Source organism: Nanorana parkeri, unplaced genomic scaffold (genome assembly GCF_000935625.1).
Source record: "Nanorana parkeri isolate BGI_ZX_2015 unplaced genomic scaffold, ASM93562v1 scaffold744, whole genome shotgun sequence".
NCBI lineage: Eukaryota > Metazoa > Chordata > Amphibia > Anura > Dicroglossidae > Nanorana > Nanorana parkeri.
The window spans coordinates 95709-122787 of record NW_017307012.1 but is presented as its reverse complement, the minus strand read 5'-3'; the positions used below and the strand labels follow the sequence as shown (position 1 = coordinate 122787).

The 27079-nt window shown below is 43.8% G+C and overlaps 1 protein-coding gene across 1 annotated transcript in view; it reads right to left on the bottom strand.

The window, feature by feature from the left end:
- CUNH2orf73 (chromosome unknown C2orf73 homolog) overlaps positions 1-26266 on the bottom strand; it is a 27332-nt gene extending 1066 nt beyond the window's left edge. The window contains exons 1-4 of the mRNA XM_018564327.1: positions 26188-26266; positions 21520-21751; positions 13826-13982; positions 1878-1993 (exon numbers count right to left, since the gene is read on the bottom strand). Coding sequence (XP_018419829.1) covers positions 1878-1993; positions 13826-13982; positions 21520-21751; positions 26188-26246 — 564 coding nt within the window. The 5' untranslated portion in view covers positions 26247-26266. The remainder of the gene's footprint in view (positions 1-1877; positions 1994-13825; positions 13983-21519; positions 21752-26187) is intronic.
- Positions 26267-27079: the final 813 nt, after the last annotated feature.

Here is a 27079-nt window from a genome sequence, read left to right as displayed (position 1 = left end):
ATTTTTATTGCATAGGAACCCTTGGTGGCAATGTTCACTGCTGCTCCCAGGGCCAGAAATACACTCCTTGTATAGAAAGAGCATTCAATGCTTGATGCAAAAGATTAAAACATTTGAACAGTTTAGACTGAGCACTATTGTTACATATTTTCAAAATATTCTATGTTGCTGTGTATCAGTGGACCTGATCAAGAAGAAGAGGAAAGTAGCAGTGATGCCAATAGCAAAAGGGGAAAAAGGTCACTTCATATCCAATAAATGGAGAACTGAGGTGAGTGCTTTTCACTCACCTCATAGTTCTAGCCGACCTGTGACAATGAGACTGTCACAGGTCGGCTCAGTATATCGGGGGGTGAGCCAACACATGCCGTGACAGGGGAGGGGCTGGATTCCCCCTTCCCCGCTCCGATCTTCCAGCGCTGACTGGCCGAACGGACGGGGGAGAGGGCGGGTACAGCTGGCTCTGCCTCTAGATAGGCAGAGCCAGCTGTCAGTCACGCAGCTGGGCGGATCCAGACATAATTGTCGGGATCCACTTCAGCTGCGGCGTCTCAGTATACCGCGAGCGACGGGCGGACACTAGTTTGTGTCCTCCCGTTACCCTAAGGAGAACTATGGGGAAAAACACTGACCACATAGTTCTCCTTTAAGCAATTAAAGGGTCGAGAGGGGCACTATTGTTGGGTTGGGGCATCAGCTGCACTTAATCCAGCCAAGCCCTATCCAAAATATCAAAAAAATAAGGTTTGCTTTAAATCGAATTTAGTATGACTGCCAGGCAACTGGTATTTTCAGAAGGGGGACACCTAACCATTCTATTGAATATTTTTATATTTTTTACTCACTCACATCAGGGCTTGCCCACAAAGAAGCTTAATATCCATGTTCCCAGTTTAAGCTGTCCTTAGAGTGCTTGAATTTTGGCCGAGTTTGGCTGACCTGCTCTGCCGGAACCCCTCCGTCCGAAAATTGTCACCAATTTGCTTACATCAACACGAGGAAAACTCTATTTGTATAGTGCCTCTGGTAGGACTGGAAACTGCTTAGAAGCCCAGCAATGTCATTTTTGTTTTGTTTTGGATACAGTAGGGCATATTTAATACCCCTTTTGTTACATTTTATTTTTTTTGCCATCTATATCCAATGAGGGAGAATTATCTTCGCTTCCTGTTCCATAGGCACAATAGGAAAGGAAATCTTGCCAAAGTACGGGAAATCCCCTCTTATAAAGCTGTTATTGAAGAAGCGTCCCCATTGGAAGAGCTCTGTTCTTGTACTGATAACAACTCTTTGGGTTTTCCCTCAGTCGGTTTTCAGACTGAAGAAAATCTGTTGCGGATCAAGTCACCCATTGTTGAGAGGGAGTTATCTCAAGCAGTTCTGATCTCCCCATGTGTGGATAGCTTTAGCCACTAAGCTGCCATTCTATTACTATTGAAGACATCATTCAACACTCTAGTACCAGGGCTGCACAAACTGCTCAAACCTTCATTTTATAGTGTCTGAGGGGTGGAACTCCACATAGTGTAAGTCACTTAATGCGGATACAAGGTTATGAGCATGCCTTGTCTATAAAACAGTCAGAGCCCCTATGTTTTAAATGAATGCACTCTTGCTGTACAAACACAATTTTAATGCAAAAGCTTCTGCTGCTAAAGTCAACAAGGGGTCGACGTATCCCGTTGTAAAGCTGCTGTTTACACCGAACTCCCGCAGTGTTCCAGGGGGCATTAAACTGAGGTTAGGCAGGATTTACACAATTTATATCCAATAAAATCCCCCATTAATAAAGAAACAAAAGCCCATTAGCAGCTTACTGCAATGAAAGACCTAAGGGCTAAGGATTTTTGTTCTGGAAAACGTCTGCACAGTCTTACCTTGCCCCGAATGGGTTCATTGGGTGTTAATCTTGAATCGTATTGATGTAAGAAAGATACCTCTTCCTGGAAAAGTTTTGGCAACCCATTTCTATCTCTGGGAGATGCAAGTGGAACTATAAGAAAGAGATAAACAGTATTTATTATTAAAAACCGCTAGCTCAAAAAAAACTAGTGGTGTCACAAGGGGGGTGCAGCCTGCACCCGGGTGATACCATTGCAGGGGTGACACCAAAATGACTGACAGTCATTTTGGTGTCACCCCCTCTAAAAAGTCGGCACTCGGTCATGGACTGAGAGCCCAACAGTGTCAGGAGAGAGGAGGGGACCCGGCGGCATACCTCATCCAGCCGGATGAACAGCAGGCGTCAATTAGATGGTCGCGCATGGGCGATAAAGTCCTCGTGCACGCGCGAGGTGACATCACGCGCATGCGCGATGACGACACGGCGGGGTGTCACCCAGTCTGGAGACCGGGTGACACCCGGCCCCGGGACGCCCCTGAAAAAAAAACAAAGCAAAAAAAACTATGATTATGTAAAAGGTTTAGTAATACCAACCAATTAGATTTAAGTTTACTTGTCAGCTTAGTTAAAGATTCATTCTGATTGGTTGTTTTAAAGGCTTTGAATGCTGTCATGCCATTTGGGCCTGCTGTATGATAGAGAGGCATGCCCTAAAATAAACCTGTACTGACAGAGATATGGTGGCTGCTATTTGCCACATCCTTCTGAACATGCTTGTTGCCTTGCTGTGGTTTTTATAAATTCCTATGCCAATAACCCAGAACAAGCATGCAGCAAGTGAATCGGACTAAAGTGAGACCTCCATACCTATTCCATGCTAGTGATTTTGACATTAATAAAGCCTTTGGATCTGTAAAATATCCAGTCATCTATCATTTTCAAAAACAGAAGAAGACCTGTACTGAGGAGGAGGCTGCCATAACTAACCTCTCCTTCTGCAAATACTAATTGCTAGTCTGGTATTGGTAATACTTCATTATTTTGAACTGATGGCCTGCAAAAAGCATGCTCAGGCGTTCTGACTTCCCTACGACATGGGTTGCCGCTTGCTTGTTCCAGGTCATTGACTTGGAAGGTACTGAAACCAGAGACAGCCAAGCAACTAGCAGTTTCAGAATAAGCTGACCAGGGCGACCTCCATATTTCTCTCAGATACACATGGGAAGCATACCTGCAGCTTTGCTCCAGCACAGATTCCATCTGTGGCACAGTAGCAAAACCATCAGTAAAACTACTACTCAAGTAATCCTTGTTTATTTGTAATGCTGGACTATGTGGTGCACTTTGTTACTTTCCTTTTCCTAAATTAGTGTCTCAGAAGCCATACTGATTCCCATTTGTAAGGGTGGCCATATGAGGCCTAAGTCTGTGTAAGGACACTTGTGCCAAGGGGTGAGTCCATTACTCAGCTCCGCCAGTGCAGAGGCAGGAAGCGGCATTTGGACTAATTGATAACTGTATTTTAGAGCATTTCTAAGAAAAAATCAGACACAAATCAGAACACAGTGAGCACAGCAAGCCAGATAGAGCCTGGCCAGGGGTACAGGACTATAAAGGGATAAAAAGATGAGAAGCTGAAGTTTAATCTGCTTATATTTTGCTTTCCCTGGTTACTCCGTCTTCCTTTATCAACATGATTATTAGATTATTAAATAAAATCGGTCCTTTTTGATTGCATTCATTATTTCAGACACAGTAATGTCATCACTAGATCGCTGTGCTTCTGTATGCAAGGCAGTCAGATCATGGTGGGTGGGAGGGATCGGCAGGGTGCAGTACATAGCTACACAAAAACATAACAGCACTATGTCTTAGTTCTCCTCTCAAGAGCCCTGTTCCAAGCAGTGGACTGGCTTATGTTAAGAGTTATGCAAATATTAAAATGCTGTAATGGGCATGTGTCAGCCTAGAGGAGTGGGTGTTCCTAGGCAGACTGTATTTGCATGCAGGCCTCCCTAGGTAATGCCCACATGATTGAAAGTACTGAAATCCAATGAATGAAAGTGGTGGACCAGGGACAATCAGGCTGGGGAGAAAAGTGCTAGATGATGATGGATGTCCTCCATCCAGAGAAAAAAAAAAGGCAGGCTCTATCTGACTGTGCTCACAGTGTGCATTGAAATCACTGTAAACAATTTCAGAACATGAGAGGAGCCAGTACAACTGTGCAAAACGGCAGGGAAGGCTGCAGCAAGTTTTAGAATGCATTGCTGTCAAACTGTCACGCGGAAAACAAATGACAGCTGTTACGGATGATCTATTATAAAATTAAGTTTTTTGGCTGCCATACTAAAATGGTTGAATTGCTTTCCTGAAACATGCATAGTACGTATCGAGAGGTTTGATGTTACTGGCTATGTCTATGTTCCAGCTCAGTGAAACAAATGAGTGAAGCCAGAGACAGCCAGGCAACCAGCAGTGTGAGATGAAGTTCAGCAAAGGCAGCCAACATTCCTGACAGGTGTCATTTAGACATGTAAGCTGCAGAAAAAAATCGGTTTGTCACATAACCTCCATCAGTAGTATCACAACACCATTAGACCCCTGGATCTGCCTCTTTCACCTTAGCCCCCTCTCGACCCGTTCGTATTAAAGGACAATGGTTCCCTTCATGCTTAACGCGGCTAATGCCCTTATTCCAAAACATTGGCGTTCCCCCCGGATACCTACCGTGGCGGAATGGTTGACTCGAGTGGATGACCTGAGATTGATGGAAGAACTACATCACTCTTACAAAGATGACTATAGTTCTTACTACACAACTTGGGCGGGATGGTTACATTTTAAGACCACTGAAGCATATATTACCCTTATGTCCATCTGGCTGAGAGCACTACCCACCAAACTAAACTACACTGCATTGCCAAAACTAACAACACCATGTATCTTTCATATTACCCCAATCAAGATGTGTATAATTGTTTACTTTTCTAATAATTGCTATGTCAATATGCTGAAAACTTTGCATAAACAACACCCAGATCGGGGGACGCCCTTGTGCCCAATCCCCCCCTGTACCACCCACCTCCCCAACCCCATGCCCCCATGCTGTTACTGCCATATTTGTTATGTTTGTAATGGCTACTGTCTCCATGTCCTTTGTTATGTAATATATGTCTGAAAAAACTCAATAAACATTTAATATGCAAAAAAATAAAAAACGGTTTGGATATTTCGTTATTTCGGGATTCGGATCCAAAATTCAATTCGGTTCGGGTTTCAGATCTGGACGAAATCCGAATTTCTGTTAGTTTTGGATGAGTTTACAAATATTTGTTGCAAATACCACAGAAAACCATATACAGATATTAATACTAAAGCTGAATCTCCTAGACCCGAATGGCAAATTCGGATCCAAATTTCCAAATTGCATTCGGGAGCTCCCAAATGCCCTTTGGGTCTTGGAGCCTCAGCTTTAGTAATACATGTATATGGCTACCAGACCCGAATGGGATTTGTGAGCTCCTGAATGCAATTTGGAAATTCGGATCCTGAATGCCATTCGGGTCTAGGAGCCTCAGCTTTATTATTATACGTATATACTGTATATGTCTCTTATGCTGCCGTAAAGAAAATTTGTGTTCAGACCCATTCGGATGTATTAAACGAAAAACACATCTGATAGAAAAGTCACATGTCCGATTCAGATTAGTTTTTGAACGAAATTAGGGCAGGATCTGAAATTCGGAAACAGAAATTCGGATGCATTGGGATTGAAAATTTAGACTGTGTCCGAACTTCAGGAAATTCGTCCAAATTTTGGTTCGGAACTAAAACGAATCGCACATGTCTTGTGTCATTAAACTTCCAATATGCATGTGCATTGCGCAGAGTAACTATAATGATTCCAGCCATGTTACACAATAGAAGAGAAAGAGAGGCAGGAGGTCACATGGTTTATAAATTTATTAAAGGAGAACTATGAGGTGAGTGCTTTTCACTCACCTCATAGTTCTAGCCGACCAGTGACAATGAAACTGTCACAGGTCGGCTCAGTAGATCGGGAAGTGAGCGGACACATACCGGCGTTCGCTCACTTCTCGATCCTGTCACGGCTCTCTGCCGTGACAGGGGGAGGGGCTGGATTCCCCCCTCCCCGCTCCGATCCTCCAGCGCTGACTGTCAGAACGAATGGGGGAGGGGCGGGTACATCTGGCTCTGCCTCTATATAGGCAGAGCAGCTGTCACTTACGCAGCTGGGCGGATCCCAACATAATTGTTGGGATCCGCTTCAGCTGCGGCGTCTCAGTATAGCGCGAGCTGTAGCTCACGCTATACTGAGCTTAGGGTGACGGGAGGACGCTAGTTTGTGTCCTCCCGTTACCCTAAGGAGAACTATGGGGAAAAGCCCTAACCCCATAGTTCTCCTTTAAGCCTTTTACAGACTACACATTGGACCCATACTGAATGTGTTCATAGATGTGAGTCTTGCAACGCTCTTTCTATATCTGGATTGTGTGGGTTTATTATGGTGGAGCAATCTATCTACAACAGCCAGCAAGTTCCTGAACTTGTCAACCAGTTATTTATATCTTATCTAGCAGCCACTACTGTATATACTCTGCTGTATTGTATGAGTTACTGGCAGTCCATTTGTACTCAAACTATTTGTGAAAAGTGAAGGACAGTTTTATTGTAAAGCTGGATTTAAGCGTGGCCTTTCTTTCCCCACATCTGTAGCAGTGTTGAAACTGAATACTGTACTCAACTCCTTGTAAACTTGCATCTGCACAATATAGCCCTATGAAGTGGCAGCAGCTATCTTAAGGCCACCTTCATTTCTTGCTGAACAACCTCCATCATTCATCTATCACTTCTCCCCCTGATGCGAACTGTCGTTGGACCCCCTCTCTAAACTATTAGCTTTCCCTGCCATCAATCATTTTGTTCTAGTGATTTGTGTGAAAGAACACATGCTCAGGATCCCTTTAGATGTGCCTGCAACCAGTCAACCAATCAGCAAGCTGCACAGCCAAAGTCTGCAACACCCAGTGCCCAGCAGGGAGAGTCGGGCACATCTAAAGGGATCCTGGGGATGTTTTCTTTCATATAATTCTCTTGAAAATGATCAAACAGAAGGCTGTGACAGTTACTGGAGCCTGCCGATCCCTCCCACTAAACTCAGAGCAAAGAGAAGCAGACAGAGCCGGTGATGAAATCACCGGGTCTCAAAACAGGTATTTAAAAGAAAAAAAAATGATTTTTATTGAAAATGTTTAAGTGCAGGTTGACCAATGTACATGCATAAACTACACAGGAACTGTGCTAAGTACGTTACGCTATTTGACATCAGTCCTTGTCCCAGCTGAGCCTACAGTCTAATGCACTCATATACACATGCTCCAGAGCCAGTTTGGTCAGAAAGACATTTACCTTGACTGTAAGTGGAAGCCTTGTGGCTCATTGGTTAAATGCTAGTCTTGCAGCATTGGGTACCTGGATTCAGAACCCATCAAGGGCATTCTGAATCCTTTCAAATTATGCCTTTTGTTAATCCACTCACTTATCATCTCTTGTCATGACTATTGCAACTTCTTCCTCATTGGCCTAACACTACACCGGTTATCCGCCCCTTCAGTCTATCATGAATGCTGCTGGACTCACCCATCTTATGAGCCGTTCATTGTCTGCAGCTCCCCTTCCTGCCAATCCCTGCACTGGCTTCCAATCACCCAAAAAATTATATTTAAAATATTAACAACCATCTACAAAGCAATCAACAACTCTGCCCCTGGCTACATCTCCAACCTCGTCTCAAAATATCACCCAGACCGTCACCTAAGCTCCCTTGTCAACTCCTCCCATGCTCACCTTCAGGACTTCTCTAGAATCCCTTCACCTGGAACTCCCTACCCCAATGTGTCCATCTATCTCCTACTATGTAGGCAATTTAGGCGATCCCTGGAAACTAATCTCTTCAGGGAAGCCTATACCGCCTCAACCTAACCACTGAACTTTTAGTTTCTCAAATAATTCATCCCCACACATGTACTGCATTTTGTATTAATTGCCCTTCCCTTTTAGATTATAAACTCTCACAGACAGGTCCCTCCTAACCATCTTGTTTTGAATTCTATTGTACTGTCTTCCTTTGTATTGTATAGCACAGTGGAAACTTTTGGCACTATATAAATCCCATATAATAATAATACCAATAATAATAGATGTGCAATATGCAACATGTTAATGTGCTTTAAGGCGCAATACACTAAGACAACCCATTTATTTAGTATGGGCTGGCAGTGCACCTTAACAACTAATAATAACAAAAGACATTACCCTTTTTTAAAGCAGTGCACCACAAGGCACAATGTGCCGTACAAGGAATTTGTTCCTGTATCTTCACAACCCATAATCCTACTTACTATTTGGCTTCTACTGGCCCTAGTGCATTTATATGACTGCGACTTACTAAAAAGGTTTTCACTTGCCTTAGTGTGTTTATGTGACTATATGGCAATAAATTACAAGCTGCTTTGGACTTTAGTGACTGGTGTATATGCTCCTTACATACCCCGGTCTGATGTGAACCAAGGACCTGAGTGCTGCAAGTCTAACCACTTAGCCATTTCATTGCTTTTAATGGTCAGCTCAACTGAAATGCTGGCATCAGCACATCAGCAGAGCAATTACAAGACAAACAAGCCAACTCAAGTATTTAAGCGGAACTCCAGCCCAAATATTTGTATTTAGTTTGGCATAAAGTGGAAAGGGGGCAGCTTTTTATTGCAGTTTTTAGGCTCAGTTCACAAAGCCAAGTGAAAGTTATTTTTAATGAGATTTGATAATTAGTCACAGCTGACATAAAGATCCTTATCCCTTATCCTTGTTTTGTGAATTGAGTCATATGTTGTATCACACAGTAAGTTTCATTCATTTTCTGCACCACTGGCAGTGGCGTAACTAAAGCCATAGCAGCCCAGGTGACTGCATGGGGCCTGGGGCTGGAAGGAGGCAGGGACGTGCGGTCAGGGGAGGCAGGTGAGGCCGAGCCTCACCTAGTATTATGAAGAAAAAGGTGTCAGCTTCAAGTCTGAAGTTGACAGCTTTTTCTCCATTCAGATCGGCTTGTTACAGGTTACACAGCAGGGAAAGCCTCCCCGCTGTATAACCGGTCATGGACGGAGTGCTGTCTGTTAATTACAGGCAGCGCTGCATCCAGCTTTTGACAGGTAGTTAGGTTACACAGCAGCGTGTTTCCCCGGTGCTTTTGTAACCTAACTTGGTGAGGCAAGAGCTGTCACAGCCTCTACTCTGTGTTAGAGGCGTGAGCTCTGTGGATGGCTTGGACGAATGGTAAAGCGCCATTGGTCCAAGCTGTCCAATCAAAAAAAAACAGTGAGGACATCGATCTCGATGCCTCAACAGTGACGAGCAAGTGAGGGACAGGGAGACCCCTGCCTGTATCCTCCCTTCCTCCTCCTCACACAGTTTGGCTACCGAACTGGGGGTCCGGGCTTCGGCAGTATGGGGGCGAAGCCTTGGCAGGACTGGGGCGGAGCTTCGGCAGGCTGGGGGATGCCTCACCCAGCACAGAAGGCACGGCACATTACTGGAAGGAGGCCCCATTAGGTGTTAAGGCAAATTAAATATATAACATGTGAAGATAATACATTACTGTACCATTAAGGATTGGTGTTAAAGTCTACAGTGTATAGATGAATTCGGATGCACAAGGGGAATCTTTGGGATCTAGGCATTGTTACAGCTCCGAGAGAGGTCTTTAGTGGGGCCCCCATCACATTTTTGCTATTTGGTCCTGTGATCTGTAGTTATGGCCATGATCACTTGCTTTGGAAAAGGAAGTGAGAGAAAGTCTTCCCTGCAGTAAAACCTCATGAAGTTTGAAACCCTACTTCACTCTATCCAAAAAGAAATTTGGTCTGGACTTCTCCTTTTCATCAGTCAGTTTACTGCGTATTGCATATTTGCGTTGGAAATCTGCAATACGCAGTAAACCAAGCAAGCAGGGTCTGGTTACTATAAGGTAAAAGAAAAATGACTGCTCTCTCGTCGTCTGTGATTGTATAAGCACCCAGTCCGAGAACATGAAATACTTATATCTGGCCACACATGTAACAACAATTACACTCAATATAACAAACTGATTGCACTAGAGGGAAAATTTGATCAATAAACCATCATTTTCACTAAAAAGCACAATTTTGATCAAATCAGTCTTTTCTTTGATGTGTTAAAAGATTGTTTCCAAGCAAAAGATTGTTTGAAGTCGGCAAATGTATGATTGATCATTTGTATATCGTTATGTGTATGGCCAGCATTAGATTTACAATCTATTCCATTACATGTGTATATAGATTTATCCCTATGGCTTATAAAATATACAAAATGTGAAAGCACCAGAGAAATGTCAGAATATAGGAATGAAGTCTGTTATTTTGTCCAATAGAGAGACACCCACGTATCAGATGTCAGATGATATTTGAGTTTGGAAGGCACATTTTTTATTCCTTCTGCTGAGTTCTTCAATTTAACCCCCTCACTGCTACAGAGAAGTGCCAACTCCCCTTCTGTACTGCATGTTAGGTTCTACAAGGCGTTTCAGGTGTTAAAGTTAAAAACATGGAACCTTTTCCTTGACAGCTGTTCATAAAAGGAGACTGAACACACTCCAGAGTGAAAATATATATATAATATTTATTTTAATAAACACATTGGTTACTATATGCTTTAGATTTTCACAGCCTGGGGTAAAAATAAACTCTTTATTTCAAGACATTTAAAAATGTAGATTTGTTTTTCTCTATCCAGGTTATAAACCCAATGACTAAAACCTTTCAAAGTAGTTGAAATATGACAGAGGGGTCTTTTGTTTTGTACATACACCTTTCTGTGAATTGTTATTTTTTTAGTGATATAACAGGGACAATAAACACAAATATATGTCGCAAAGTAAACATATTTCTGAGAGGGCCATCTTATGAAAATATGAGGCCCATGGCTGCCTACAGACATTAGACAGTAGTATAACTACTAGGGTCACAGCGGTCGCCTGGCGTTCCGCCTGTTAGGGGGGGCAGCGAGGGAGAAGAGCCCCCCCCGTGATTGTGCCGCTCCTTCCCTGCCGCTCTCCCACCCGCAGAATGTATGGGCGGCTGTGCGACAGAGCAGGAGAGGCTGTCCCTAGTCCCGCAGAATGTGCTGCAGGCACCGGCGGGCAGCACATTCTGCTTTGTGAGGACCCTCTCCTCTTAGCATTTTTTTTTCAAAGTATTCGTTTGTAATGGTTAATTGTGACCGTTAATAATATGCTGTCCATGGCAGTAAATGATGGATGGCATATTATTAATGGTCACAATTAACAATTTCAACAAAATACTTTGTCAATAAATCAGTGTTTCCTTGATAATACCGGTCTGTGCACAAGCGCAGTTGCTGAGGTCGGCGTTCTCGACAGAACACTGGTATCTGTGTTTAGTATCAGGGCATTTTCACGAGTATGAGTATGAGTACTTGTGAAAATGTCGCACAGCCGCCCATACATTCTGCGGGTGGGAGAGCGGCAGGGAAGGAGTGGCACAATCACGGGGGGGCTCTTCTCCCTCGCTGCTCATACTCATACTCGTGAAAATGCCCCGATACTAAACACAGATACCAGTGTTCTGTCGAGAACGCCTACCTCAGCAACTGCGCTTGTGCACAGACCGGTATTATCAAGGAAACACTGATTTATTGACAAAGTATTTTGTTGAAATTGTTAATTGTGACCATTAATAATATGCCATCCATCATTTACTGCCATGGACAGCATATTATTAACGGTCACAATTAACCATTACAAACGAATACGTTGTAAAAAAAAATGCCAGTTTCCTCGTTAATCCCGTCTCTGCGCAAATGCAGATACTGGGTTGGCGTTCTCCATAGAACATCAGCACTAAATTTTTAAACTGAGGCGGCTGCCTGACGTCCCGCGCTTGCTGGGGACCTCGGGAGCCTTCCTGTTAACCATGCGGTGCCATGGGGGGGTTGGCCCTTCATGGTTTCTTGCACCCGGGTCCTGAAGGTTCTAGTTACGCCACTGAGTATAAGAAATAGCCAATTCATTCTAGGAGTGTGCAAAGACATAGTTCTCCTTAGGGTAACGGGAGGACACAAACTAGCGTCCTCTCGTCACCCTAGGCTCAGTATACTGAGACGCCGCAGCTGAAGCGGATCCCGACAATTATGTCTGGATCCGCCCAGCTGCGTGAGTGACAGCTGGCTCTGCCTATCTAGAGGCCTCCCCCTCCCCCGTCCGTTCCGCCAGTCAGCACTGGAGGATCGGAGTGGGGAATCCAGTCCCTCACCTGTCACGGCAGAGAGCCGTGACAGGATCGAGAAGTGAGCGAACGCCGGTATGTGCTCGCTCACTTCCCGATCTACTGAGCCGACCTGTGACAGTTTCATTGTCACAGGTTGGCTAGAACTATGAGGATGAGTGAAAAGCACTCACCTCATAGTTCTCCTTTAATCATAGATGCTACCAAGCTAAATACTCAACACTCGACACTCAAATTTCCATGTTATTCTATTGTTCCTGTTCACATCTGAGTGATGTCCTGTTGCTTAACGCCTGGAAAAATTATAGTAATTTCTTTGGGCCATGAACGTGCATTTTAGCCCCAATGGACTTCAGTAAGAGTGCCTGCTTTACCTATGATTATGGAAATCATCACGTTCTCAAACAATTCATCCCCACACAGCTACCTCCTCATGTATCACTTCCCCCTCCCTTTTAGATTGTAACCTCTCAGGGGCAGGGCCCTCCTTACCAACTTGTCTTGAATTGTATTGTGATTGTAAAGTCTTCCTTGCAAACTGTTGGCGCTATATAAATTCTGTATACGGTAATAATAATAATAATAATAGCCTCTTTTGGCTGAAACCCATTAACAGGACTGCTATGTCTGGTCTTATGCTTGGAATTAAGAAAGAATATTTTTGCTGGATCCAGAACTGTGTACAAACACTTTTTTTCTACCCCATTTCCAGTTTCAACGCTCAACACTCAGATTTTAATGTTATTCTAATGTGCTGTCACTTAATGCTTGGAAAAATGACGGGAGCTTTTTCGAGTCATGATTGTGCGTTTCTGGCCCCAATGGACTTCATTGGGAGTGCCTTTTTCGAACCTAACAACTGTCTTCTTCTAATAACTAGCTTTCTATTGACTAAAACAAAAGCACTCAAGCATGAAAACACAAAAAAGTGTTCATATACGTGCAATCTTTTCAAAACACTTCCCAAGACACTGACGCTCAAGTGTGAATGAGGACAGAAACACGATCTGAAAAGCTCAAGTTTAAGAAGCTTCAATATTACCAGCGTATATTAAAGCTTTTGCAGATTGGACCAACAGGGTTTTTCTCCTGTGACTCACGTCTCCTGTGACTCACCTCCCCTCCCGCCGCCTGTTACTATAGACGCGGCCAGGAGGGGAGGTGAGTCACAGGACCCGCCCCCTCACTGTGAAGCCCGTCGGCAGTGTGGGGCCCCGGTGTTCGAACACCGGGACCGTGCACTGCCATATATTGCATGACCGGACCGCACTGAGACTGTGCGGCCCGGTACCATTTGATCCGCGGACCGGGGGTTGGGGAACACTGAACTAGGGGATGTTCTAGCAACAGTACATGGTAAATATACCGCAACCAGTCTACAACAATTGTGTCGCTATGCTGAAAATACTTTGTTGCAGTTCTGTATGATGGACTGTGGTCAATAAAGTGTATCAGCTTGTTTTGCACATACACAAAAAAGTGTATACAATATCGAAACACGTTGTGCTAGTTAAAATGATAACAGTGAGATGCAGTTCATTCTTATGCTTGCGGTACAACTGAACGCCAATTTGTGTCCCGGGTGGCTCTAATGTGTCTTTCTGTCCCATAACAGCTTAATGGTTTATGGATATATTACCTATTCCACGTAGCGGTGTTTTGTGTGGGTTGCAGCCATGGCGTGTCTGGTGGCTGGAATAGGCCAGTTTACAGAAGTTACTCCTTTGGGTGCTTGTCCTGTCATAAGATGGTTTGTGAAGTGGTATACTTTCCTCAGTCCTTGGCCACCACTCTGTCTGTGTAGTAGAAGGAATGATGATTGAGTAACAAGTCATGAAGAAACATATTAGTTCATAAATCCATATTCTTATGTTAAACGTGCATGCATATGTAAATTAGTCTAATTGCTGGCTGTTGTAACATCATTGAAGAGCCCCACTAAGCACTATTTGTTACAATCCATTTAGTGAGAAACACAATTTGTTTTTCAATGCAAGTGCCAGAATAATGTGGAATAACATGTGCGTGGCCACTACATCTAATTAACTAACATATGCTGAGATTCACTTTTCCTTAGATGCAAATCGCTTAGCCTTTGTTGACCTATAAAGGTATCCATTGGCCATCTTGCTAGTTCACTAGGACAAACTGTGATCCATCCTGAAGAGTGGTCTCTGTGCCACTCACTTGGACCTTTAGTCCATGAGTGAGTGTCTTTAGTGACTGGCATAGGATAAAGGAAATTATAGGGTGGAATTTTAAAGGGTATTCCCCATATCCAATGATATGGGTTTCACTACCCTGATAACAAAGAGCTATATTTCCTTGTTAAGGTCATCGAGTTTCAATGATTTGATCAGTTATTTCTACTCATCAGCATATCGCAGCTGAATAGGCCAGAAGGATTGTAATTATAGTCAGAGGGTGAAAATTTTAATCTAATTGGTTGCTACTGGGTAAAAAAAAGTTCTTATTTCATAAAGAATTATGATTGTAATGCAGCAACGCAGACCGTTTTTATTTGGGGCATGTGCAGTGCGTTCCCCTACCCGCCAACCCCGCCCCCCCCATGGAGAATGGCAGACCTGCAGGCTGCATGCAAGAGTGATCTTGGCGACATTGCCGGGATCACTTGTACAAAACAAGCAGAGGCTTCCACCGCTGTACATTTAGCTCTGCTTGCCCAAAGCAGTGCTAAATGTAGACAGCAACTACCCGCCCAGTGCCCGGAACTGCATGTCCAAGGCATCGGGAGATAGGAATTCCACACCCCTGCTGCCCCTCTACACCCTGCTGCCCCAAGGCCGGGCCTTGGTTGGCCTTGTGGGAAATCCGGCCCTGGGCATGTGGGTAAATAAAGTTGTGAATTAACTACCTAAACCCTGGTAGAATCATTTCACTGTCACATTTGACCTGATTTATGACTAAGGTCAATACCCAACAGGTTGCCTATTTTTTGGTTGCTCCATTTTTCTTAAATTAGCCAGTTGTAAACTAAAGATGGAAAAGCTGTAACCCATGCCAGGAGGTCAGAGGGACAAACCATGAATTCTACTCCTTATTACTTAGCAACTTTGTGTTTATCTTACATTATCTACAAAAAAAAGTAACATTTATCTTTACTACAATCTAGATTTATCACACCAGGCCCCTTGACTTTTAGTTACAACCATGTAAATTAGTCTATAGGATTGATCATACAACTGGATGTATGCGCTCTCAGCTGCTGGAACTGTTATGGGATAAGACCTGTGGAATCTTTGTTTCTCCATATTTTGTTTGATCCAGGAAGCTGGACTGTCGCCTAAATAAACTAACCCTGGTAAAAATCCTGGAGACAACATGAAATGAGATTCTTCCTTTGTTTCCTGTGTATTTACTGGATGGATGCCAAGCCCATTATTTATGTTCATTATGTTAGCGATACAGTATATGATGAGGAAGTAATGGTGGTAATAATTATGTCAGCGGTATTACAATCCAATACAAACCTTTGGATGAACCTCTTTAGGCCACCTATGGGTAACCTGTAGTTCCTTAGGTGACAAAAGACTACAAGTACTAACATGCTGAGATTTGTAGTTTCTTGGAAACTGAAAGGAGACTGAACCAGAAATAAAGCAATGAGGACTAAACAAGTGAAGGAGTTAGGAGATGTAAAGTCTAACACCAGGAAAATAAATTCTGCACAACATAGGATTAAAAAGCAGCAATACTCACCTCTTGGACATTGTCTCCTGCACACTCTCCACTCAGAGATCCAGTGCAGGTTGTCACTGCCTGTAAGTCAAGCACATGTCCCTTGAGGTGGGTCTCATCAGGCAGCCGTGGACTCACAGGTAAATGCTGCAGAGTGGGGTGCCACATCATTACCAATACATTTACTGCTGCCATGTAGCCATGCAGCTGGTGGGCTGCACACAACCATTCTATTCAGTCACAAAAGATTATTATTATTATTATTATAAAGGATTTATATAGCGCCAACAGTTTGCGCAGCGCTTTACAATATAGGGAAGACATTACAATTACAATACAATTCAAGACAAGTTGGTACGGAGAGCCCTGCCCGTGAGAGCTTACAATCTAAAAGGGAGGGGCAAGTGATACATGAGGAGATAGCTGTGTGGGGATACATTGTTTGAGAAAGTGATAGTTCAGTGGTCAGGTCGGATAAGCTTCCCTGAAGAGATGAGTCTTAAGGGATCGCCTAAAGGTAGTCAGAGTGGGAGATAGACTGACAGGTTGGGGTAAAGAGTTCCACAGAAAGGGGGAGATGCTAGAGAAGTCCTGGAGGCGAGCATGGGAGGAGTTGACAAGGGAGCTAGAGAGCAGGAGGTCTTGGGAGGAGTGTAGGGGATGGTTAGGGTGATACTTAGAGACAAGGTTGGAGATGTAACCTGGGGATGTTCTTAATTGTTCCTTACCAGCACATTGGTTGATAACTGCTCTTTCACTGGTCACATTTAGGCTTGGTACACAAGTGACTTTGTAGTACAACTGTGCTACTAAACTTGCCTGTGATTAAGTGCTAGTGTCGCTACACATGCGGTTGCATATAGTATCAATCTGATTTGGGGCTGCAACATGCTACATACTATTGTTCCATAAGTACAGCTAATGTTTGCTAATCCCAAGCAATTGATCATGGGGTGATCATGGGCAATGATCGCCCGTGTGTTTATCCTAAAGCTACAAAAAATATGTTTTTCTATCCCATGGAAAAGAACTCAGACGTAGGAGGAATTCCTGGTTGTATGATATGCCTAGCTCACACTAACTGCTCATTAGCAACATAAACATCTGACCTGGCAATAAGTGCAATGGTGAGTGATGACAGAGAAAACTATAGAAACCTGTCAGATTGTCATTTCGATGTATCGAGTGGTTCCAGAGGTATCAGATAAATCAACAGGCAAAGTAGCCAAAGTAACCCATTTCACATTCAACATCATTGAAATATATGTTTTACCTTTTGAAAGTAAAATGTCTATTAAAGTATACTTATTGTCTAAAGCTCTATCCTCTTTAAGGTATTATCCGGTCTTATGCTCATGGGTAATAATAGATGTTGTAAAATACCTTTCTTAGAACCACAGTTGCTCTGCACTTCCTTTATTGTTAGTCATGTGATTTAATGCTGGATCTCTGGTCATGTAAACTCAATCAAAGAGGCTTAAGGTGCCCATACACTGCACGATTATCGTACGATAATCGTATGCGATCAGGTTTTCGTACGATAATCGAGCAGTGTGAACAGAGACGTGCGACCTTTTCTACTGTACGGTCGCACGTCTTCTGTCGAACCAGCATGTTCGAAAACCAGCCGGGAATCGTACGATTCTCGGCTGGTTAGAACGGTGCTCGGAAGACAAATGCTGAACGGGCCGGTGTGCGCACGCGCACACTGCCCTTCAGCATTGCGGTCATCGGAAGCCCGCCCCTCAGGGGGGCGGGCTTGCGATGATCGAGAGTGCGATCTGCCTGTCCAAGATAGGCAGATCGTACGTTTTTTTAATCCCTTTACAACCATCGCAAGACTAAAGTCTTGCGATGGTTGTAGAGTGTATGGCCACCTTTAGGAAAGTTACATTCAGTAAGAGCCAGCCAATCAGCAGCTTAGCCTAAACTCTGAGCAGCTGAGACAACAGTATCAATACTCTGGCATGCCATCATGTGAGCAGCACCGGAAGGAGCAGGAAAGGTTAACATCTGTTATTTGCCATTGGTATGGGGCAGCATGGTATCTAAAACAGGTTAGAATTCATTTAAAGTCGGTCCACTTTAAATCTGTAACAAAGAGAACTAAAAGATACAACATCTGTTTTCAATCATAATGTGTAATCACTTGATAATGGTTAATTACAAACAGATCTATTCCAACCCAATGTTGGATCGTTTCAACAAACTGCTCTGTTGTATGTTTTTCGTCTACATACAAATTAATTACAACTATATACAATTCATATCTGTGTGCACTGTTGACATCAGTCATTGTGAATAATTAATACATTTCACTGTACAATTTTACTGCTTCACAGAGTAGTATATGACACACTATGTAATATCATATAAAATAGAGAAGAACACTGGAGGCTTCTTACACCCTACATCAGCATGCTCTATGTCCTTCTCTGCGCTCCCCTTCCATGTTCTCCTTTGCAGAAGAGCATCTCCTGTTTCCTGGCAGCAGTATAGGAGAGTACTTGTAGACGTTCAGCTTTATTTTAATTAGGGGTAATGCACCATCTACCTCTCACACATTCACAAAACAATCAAAGCACACACACAGACAGCACACATACATTCAGAATACACACATACTGGAAGAAAAGTCCAACGCATTCTAGAACACCAGCACTTGCAGGGGCCGTTGCCCATGGCAAACATGCATTAGCATGCAGGCATGCACAAATTAGCATAAATGGGCGCATGAATTAGTGTGAAGGCATGTGCACGAATTAGCATGGAGGCACGCAGGAATTAGCATAAAGATGTGCATTAGCATGCAGGCCTATAGAAATGGGCATGTAATGTGCACAAATTGCTAAGTGATCCTCAGCTAGTTTCCTGCTTACCTGTGACCTGACCTGCCTTCCTGTTACCTTTGTACGGTTCGGTTTGCCTTCTGACCTCCCTCTGGATCTCTACCTGCCCATTGTGACCTTGGCCTGTTTACTGGAATCCGCATTCTACCTTCTGCCTTGTACCTCCCTGAACGGCTGTTACGGACCTTAGCTTGTGACCCCCAACTCCTCCTGATTTCTGATCTGGTACCTTGCTGCTCGGCTGTTATAGACCTCGGCTTGTGACTCCCATTCTGCTCCTGATTCGTGTCTTGGCTCTCCGCTGCCTGGCTGTCACCAGTCTACAGCAGGGACGAACAGACAGGGTACGCAGGTGAGGCAGAGCCTCACCTTGTATTATGGAGGAAAAAGCTGTCAGCTTCAAGTCTGAAGCTGACAGCTTTTTCTCCATTTAGACCGACTTGTAACAGGTTACACAGCTAGGAAAGCCTCCAGGCTGTGTAACCTGTCATGGACGGAGCACTGCCTGTTAATTACAGGCGGCGCTGCATCCAGCTTTTGATAGCTAAGTTAGGTTACACAGCAGCGGGCTAACCTAACCTAAAAAAACACTAAGGACATTGATCTTGATGCCTCACCAGTGACGAGCAAGTGAGGGACAGGGAGGCTGGACAGGGAGAATGCCTCACCCAGCACGGAATATACCGCATGTCACTGGTCTACAGTCATGTGGTCCATGTTCCTCAACTCTGCACAGATTCAGCCCACAACACCAGCATTTGTGCCACTCTGTGCCCCCACACTCCCCGTCATCACTTCCAGGGGTGTCGGACGAGAGTTGCAAGAAAAGCCCCCTCATCAGCTCGGTCTTGAACAAGGTACATAATACATAAAGAGCACACACAGTCCACACAGATAGACCATTCATAGTCAGAGAACACACACACACACAGAACACAGACAGACCACACACAGGGTACAAAGGATCATACACCACACGCAGCACACAATCTCAGAATATACACTGGGCATGCAAAGTAATATTCTTTTTTGTCAGAGTTAAAATGGGTCCTTCTCTTTACAGGAATGCTCAAAACGTTTTTTAAGTACAATAGGTGTGGCCCTCGGGGCGGACACTTCCATTTGAACAAGTGCCTCTCATGTTAATGTTTTTGTAATTATAACCCCGGGATCCATGAACACACACAGATGCCAAAATCAGCATACTGTCTACGTCACAACTTACTGATATGCACCATTGCTGAGCTAAATCCCAGTATAATACAGACCACAATCATTACTGGAACTGATCTTTGCAATCATTTAACCCATAGAACTCTCAGCACTTTTGTGTTTGATGCCTTACAGTCAATTTCTACATTTTAGGGAGAAAGAAAATGCAGGATAACACTTGGGATAGCCATAAATCACTAAAGTTGCAAGAAACCGTAATGATGTCATCCTTGTCTTGCAGCTAAAATTCCAAATTATTTAACTGAGAATCCATCAGGGGGGCCGGGCTGCCATCTTCATCTGGCTCTGTAACGGTTACAGAAGTTGGACAGAACTTGGAATTCTGAAAGAAATATCCCATCACTGTAGTCCGCAAGAGATGGGAAGATCTTGCAGTCTCAAAGCTCGTTCACACCACAAAGCGAGCGGCATTGTGCACATAACGTGTGTATGCTGGTGTGAACGCTCACCGCCTTGTGCAACAATGTGTTATTAAAATTCATTGCAGTACATGCTCCTTTTTTTCCTTCTTATATAGTATTCTATGCGTGGCAGCATGTAGGAACACATTGCACTGTACAGACATATGTCCTCATTTTGTCCTGCCAAACTCTATGAACTTTCATTCTGTGCGAATGCAGGCAAAAACATACAATCTTAGCATATTTTCTTTCCAAGTAATATCTAGAAAATACAGCATTAGGGCCACTAGGTGGAGCTGAGGAACATGGAGATAGCACCATCTAGTGTCCATATTGAGGTATTGTCCTTATATCACATGTGATTTGGAAAGAAAATATACTGAGATTGTATGTTCTTGCCTCCATTTGCACAGAACGAACGTTTATGGAGTTTTTACAGGAGAAATGACTCTGCGAATTGTTTATAAATACACCTCAATAGCCATTTTTTTAAGTTTAGGATAGAGTGGTTAGAACCCTTGTCATGTTTTTATTGCTTTCTTAAAATCCATTCTGCACTAAAACCTTACCGCCTATATGTACGCAAAGGGCTCCAGGGATACCGCAAAAACTAAAGCACAAAAATGACCAGCACATCTGGACAAATGCTTATCAAGCTCTTTTACTCAAATATAAAAAGAAAAACCAGCAATCCACTTCTGCTTCAGGGATACTCAGATCCTTTTTATCAAGGTGAGACTGTACAGAGTGAACGTTACTCAGAGTGAACCAGGGACCCACCTCATGCCACAGCTCATTCTCCTATACAAAGACAAAATAAAATAAGGTGTATGTATTTTGCTTACCCACAAGGTATGAACCCCATACTCAGGATGCAGAGTGATGTTTGATGAGGAATCATTCAATCATATGCCAGAAGTGACTTCATAGGCCACCTTTATTTACTTATGTACTCAGCAATAGATCTGCAGACTTTCAGAGGTCCGGGGACCAGTGGTTAAGGAATGCTGAGTCATTTTAGAATACAAAAATGACTCTGTAAGCTATTATAAACTTGAGAGATTTGTCTGTTTCCATAATATTTCTACCTATATACAGTACAGTTATATAAATGAAGTCACCCTTTTGCTGCACACATACCTTGGTCTTACCTGCTTGTTTTCGGTGCTGGCCGTCCCCATGTAATTTACAGGCTCATTCAGAAACCTGACATTGTCTCGGATGAACTTGGCGTAGTATGGATGGGGCATGTTGTTGCGGTTTGGAGATCTTGGGTGTGGTGGAGGATTATTAGACTTGAAGAATAAAGGTGGGTGCTTCATCCGATTTTCATCCATGCTGACATCAAATAGATTTTCATCAAATAATCTGTGTGTGTTTGGCCTGGTCACAGACAAAAAGCACAAATCTGACATGAGTGACAAAGTTTAAAGTGAGACATATAAGTGTGTACTAGAGCATGGGCATCCAGTGGGACATGTATCCCAGGGAGTACTTGTGTCAAGATTAAGAGGCACCGGTAATAAATAGATGCAGATTTAGGCCCCATTCACACTGAGCAATTTATTGCGCGATTTTTGCAGCGATATCGCTCATATTTCCACGCAATATCGCTCTACGTAGCTTCTCCAATCCATTTCAATGGAGCTGTTCACATCTCGTCGCTCAATATCGCTCAATATCGCATGTAGCTCGTCACTGGTAGCTTGTCGCTCCTACATGACCCTTTTTTCGAGCAATTTCGAGCGATTTTCCTCCTGATTGCATACAGCCCAATAGGAAAAAGTCGCGCGACAAGTCGCTCAATATCGCTCGTCGCGCAAAATCGCGCAGTTTTTTCATGTCGCTCAGTGTGAATGGGGCCTAAAGGCTCATTGAGCTACAGTAAGGCACCATAAAAAGCAGGTTTCATTTAAAAACCCATCAGGTACAAGTAGGATCAGAAGTGGGCAACACATACAGTAAACTCCCAAGTTATCTGGCACCCACGGGGATCGGTAGATGCCGGATAACTGTAGTTTCTGGTTGCTTGACGGCTAATAGTAACTTTTAGTTGCTAACAAAAAAAAAATTAGTGTCCCCATGTCTATCAAGCAACTACAAAAAAACAAGAATAAATTATGTCCTCAAATTTGTATGGCGGTTGCTTGAATGTCGGATAATGGGGAGTTTACTATAAGATGCAGGTTACGAGCACAGGTCATCTAGCATTGAACAGTACAAATTAGACTCCACGAAAACCCTTAATTATGATTCCCCTACAGAGAAAATCTTGGGGGTAAGAAGTCCCTGGTAAGCCATTAACAGTAAACAAAGAAAAAAACATCCTGATTAGGACTCAACACACTTCCCTCACTTTGAAGTTTGCGAGGCCTTAGGCAAAACCTAAACATGAGGCCCCACTCCGGCTGTAGGTTCTCACCACGGGTCTGTAGGGTCTCACCAGAGCTCTGTGGGGTCTCAACAGCATGTGCAGGCCGCCTCTCACCAGGACTGTGCGGGCCGCGTCTTGCGTGCGGGAACGGGTAGGACCAGGTGCCGACGTCCCGAGCCGCCTCTGACGTTACCCTGCCCTCCCTGCCAGGTTGAGATCCTCATTGGATGGGAGGGGTAATGTCTCTCCTCATTGGCTGGTGGGTGGAGCTCCAGAAGGCCGAGTGGAAGGACGGAGGAAACGGATGACCTCTTGGTTTGACAGCGACAGGGCTGAGAGCTCATACGTTACCTGGCTGCGACTGTGAGGTAATGTGCCGGCCGGGCAAATTAGGCAGCCCTGAGGCCCTTGGGAGCACGAGGCCTTAGGCGACCGCCTAATTGGCCTAATTAAAGAGCCGCCTCTGACCATATGTATTACATGCCACAAATTATCCAAAAATGCTGTTTTATTCAGTCAATGGCATAATATAAAAAATCTTGGTATAACAAACACATGCGAGCGTTATTTTAATTGTGTGTTTTTCATATCATGGTTTTTAATATTATGCCAATTGACTGAATAAAACAGAATTTTTTGGATCATTTGTGGTATGGATCATTTGCACCCCTTATGTTTGATTCATATGATTGAACATTTTTCTGTTATATCTGTTCATTATTAGGGATGTTCCGCCGGTTTGATTCGAACATGAGTTTGAATGGAAACATCGGCCATTCGAGCATTCGCCGAACTTTATGGGATGTTCGCGGTCTGTTCGACCACACAACGTCCTATACTGCAAAGAGCCCTCCGAAGCTCTAATTGGTTAAGGACTTGCACCTGACCACAGGCCAGGTGCAAGGCTTTGCCCAATCAGGGCTTAGTACTCATTTGGAGCCATGATTGGGCAAAGTCATGATGTAAGGGGACGCCAGGTCCCCCCCCCCCATTTTGGGGGGTAGGGTTCCTCCTTAAAATTCCTACCAGACCTTAAGGGCCTGGTATGACTTTAAGGGGGCACCCCACACACTTTTTTTTTTTTACATGGGGTCCCTCCTCGCTATTCCTACCAGAGGATTTTGCCAGAAATCATCCCAGCTCGGAGATGAAGATAGACGAGAACCACTTAAGTGTATGGGGTTGGGGCTCTATGCGACCAGCAGAGGGAGGACATTGGCACGGCGTGTAAATGAACATGGGAGGCCCTGGACACCGAATCTTGAAAAATATGCATCTGTGCTGGAGAAATATGGGATCTGTTAGGTTAAGGGAGGGGTGCAAATAAGTGCACCTTATCTTAAAGTGCACTTATTATGTAATGTGTGTTGCTTTGAACAATTGCTTGAATAGGCTGCCACCGCACCAATTAGTGTACAACAGGGCTGGAGTGTGAGAGGGAGAAGCAGCAAGAGCATCCAATCAGTTTATGTGCTGACCAGGAACATGCTGATAGGAAGAAAAAGCAGGGTGACAGAGAGAGACAAGCTGTTCATTGTGCTGCTTCTCCTTTTACTGTCCAGTCACAGGCTAGGACGGATTCAGGACAGTCTGGGCTCAGAAGAAGTAGGTTGAATAATGCTGGCCATCAGACAAAGGACATCTAGTGGCAGAGTAATCGTACAGTGGGGGAATCTCTGGATTGAAGGTGAGTATTGCAGCAAAAGCTGGTTTTGTAATTCTATATTTATTTATTCTTTCATTTAATCAGGTATCTTTTTATTTTTGTCTGGAGTTCTGCTTTAAAGTCAACCTAAAACTACATGTCTATCTAAGACTACCCTGTCCACAGGGTGACAACACTGCTGTGCCATTTCACTGCAGAATGAACAGTGTTCTGTCAAATGAAGTGGAAGTATAATGGATCTGAAGTCAGAATCAACAGGTAATAAAACTATAATACAGAGGAAGGGGAGAAAAACAAAAACTGTTGTGGTAATGCCAGTGAAAACAACATCACATGTGTTATCTTTAACAATGCCCATAGTTCTGCCCTGTTTAATGCATTACCGCAGGCTTGTTACAGTGTGTTATTAAACATGTTAATGTGCTGCATTAAAGTGATTTCTTTCTAAATGTTTCAATTCCTTGTTTTCTAGTGGGTCCCCGCATCAGTGTCTTCCCCGCCCCCTGCACGGGTACCTCCAGCAGGTAGGCAGCTGCTATGGAGGCACCCGTGCATGTTCCTGCAGTGGCTGTGAGCGTCCATAGACACACACTGCTCTGCAGCAGGCAATGCCCCTCCTCTCCCAATCACAATTGTAATGACGGTAGAAGGAGCCTATGGCCCCTCTGCCCTCAATCTCCTCCCCAGAACCAGTAAGTTCAGGACAGAGGATCACTGCGGGGACCGGCGGTGGAGACATGCGATGCTGAATGGTAAGTGTGGGGGCACGGGGACAGGGGAGTCCAAAAGGTACTTTTTTACCTTAATGCAGAGAATGCATCAGAGTAAAAAACGTCCAGACCTTACCACTACTTTAAGGCAGCCAATTAATTTTGAATGGGCTGGCAGCACATCTCAACACATGAAAAGCAGGACTGTCAGGTTGCTAGGAGCCATGTGGGGAGATGTGTAAGGGCCATACACATCTTCCCGCCCAGCTCTTAGCAACCTGGGAAGCTCTGGCCGGCGTCCTGGCCTGCTCTTGGCAACCAGTGTTGTCACTGGTTGCTAGGAGCTGGACGGGATGCCAGCCAAAGTGTCCCAGGTCTGCTGAGGGAGGCGTCACTCTCGTGCACCGCCACCTTAGGTGGCAAAAAGTCTAGGGCTGCCACTGCTGCCAAGTATTAACTAATGTCTGTGTCTTTAGGAGATGACTCCTTCGCTTCCTGTCCCAGTGACACCCTGCGTGTCAGTATGGCAGAAATCCAGAGTCTTTTCTTTCCCAACTTATCTGAAACTAAATAATAAATACAGTTTAAGCTGGTCATACACGCGGCAACTTTCTGGCAATTCCAACCACTTTTGGTTGAGCTAAAATCAAAATTGCATTCAAAAGCAGTTGCTAACTAAATACCGAAACAGCGGCACCATCTGATTGGTGGAAAATTTTCAGGCCAGCTCCATTGACAAAAGTTGATTGCTGAGCAGGAGGTGCCAAATGGCCAGGTTCATCCGAAACCAGCTAATATCTGATCCATGGGAAGGGGAAGCAGCCAGAATCTTGAGCAGTTGCCCATAGCAACCAATCAGCTACTCTCCTGTTTGTTCAGTTAAACTTTGAAATGAAAGACAGAAGCTGATTGGTTACTATGCAAAGCTGCTCCAGATTCTGTCTGCTCCAGGTTTTGTAAATTTGCCTCCATGTATGGCCAAATTTAGAAGTGTCCTGCTCATCAAAGCTTGCAATCTAAAGAACTTCTTAGTTAAGAGAGTAAAGAGAAGTGAAACAACAACACTTACAAGATGCGATCTGGCACTTTCTTCTTCCTGGCCATATAGATCTCCATGGTTTGGTACATGGTGCTGCACTCCGGGGAAATCACAGCAAAAAGATCCCTGGAGTTTCATTGCTACAATGATACACAGCTGTTTCCTGGCAACCATTGTCTGCACATGCGCACAGCCCGTCCCTGTGACTCTGGAGAGCTTGCTCTGGGACTGTGTCATTAGATAGTCTGGAGGAGATTTAGGAACTCCTATTATATAGATGAGGCAGTATATACATTGTGTATAGTGTCATATTTGTCATTATTTATTGCTCAGGAAAAGAATTGAGAGTCAGCGATCAGGATACATGTGGAAGGCAGTGAGAGTGACACTTGATGGCTCATTTGCAGGGACAGTTTCAGGTATGGCAGGTTTCTCAGAAATGTGATATTAACCCTTTTCACTGCCAAAGCAGTTTTTGTTTGAATCTTTCCACACACGTGCTGAAATGCAAATTATTTTTCATTTTTATTAATATTATTATACAGGATTTATATGGTGCCAACAGTTTGTGCAGCACTTTACAATATAAGGAAGACATTACAATTACAATACAAATCAAAATGTATAGGAGGTAGGGTTGCCACCTTTTCTTCAAGTGGTATCAAAATGGGAGCAAACAGAATCTGGAGCAGTTGCCTATAGTAACCAATCAGCTTCCATCTTTAGTTTGTTCAGGTTAAACTTTGAAAATGAAAGATAAAAGCTGATGGGTTGCTTCGGTTTTGGTAAATTCCCCTCTGTTTTCCATAAGCAGAGGACCCATACACTAAAAATGGGAGCTGCAATTATTTTTATGTTGCACCGTATTTGCGCCAGTCTTCAGTAACAAATACATTGAACACATTTGACCACATTTACCCCA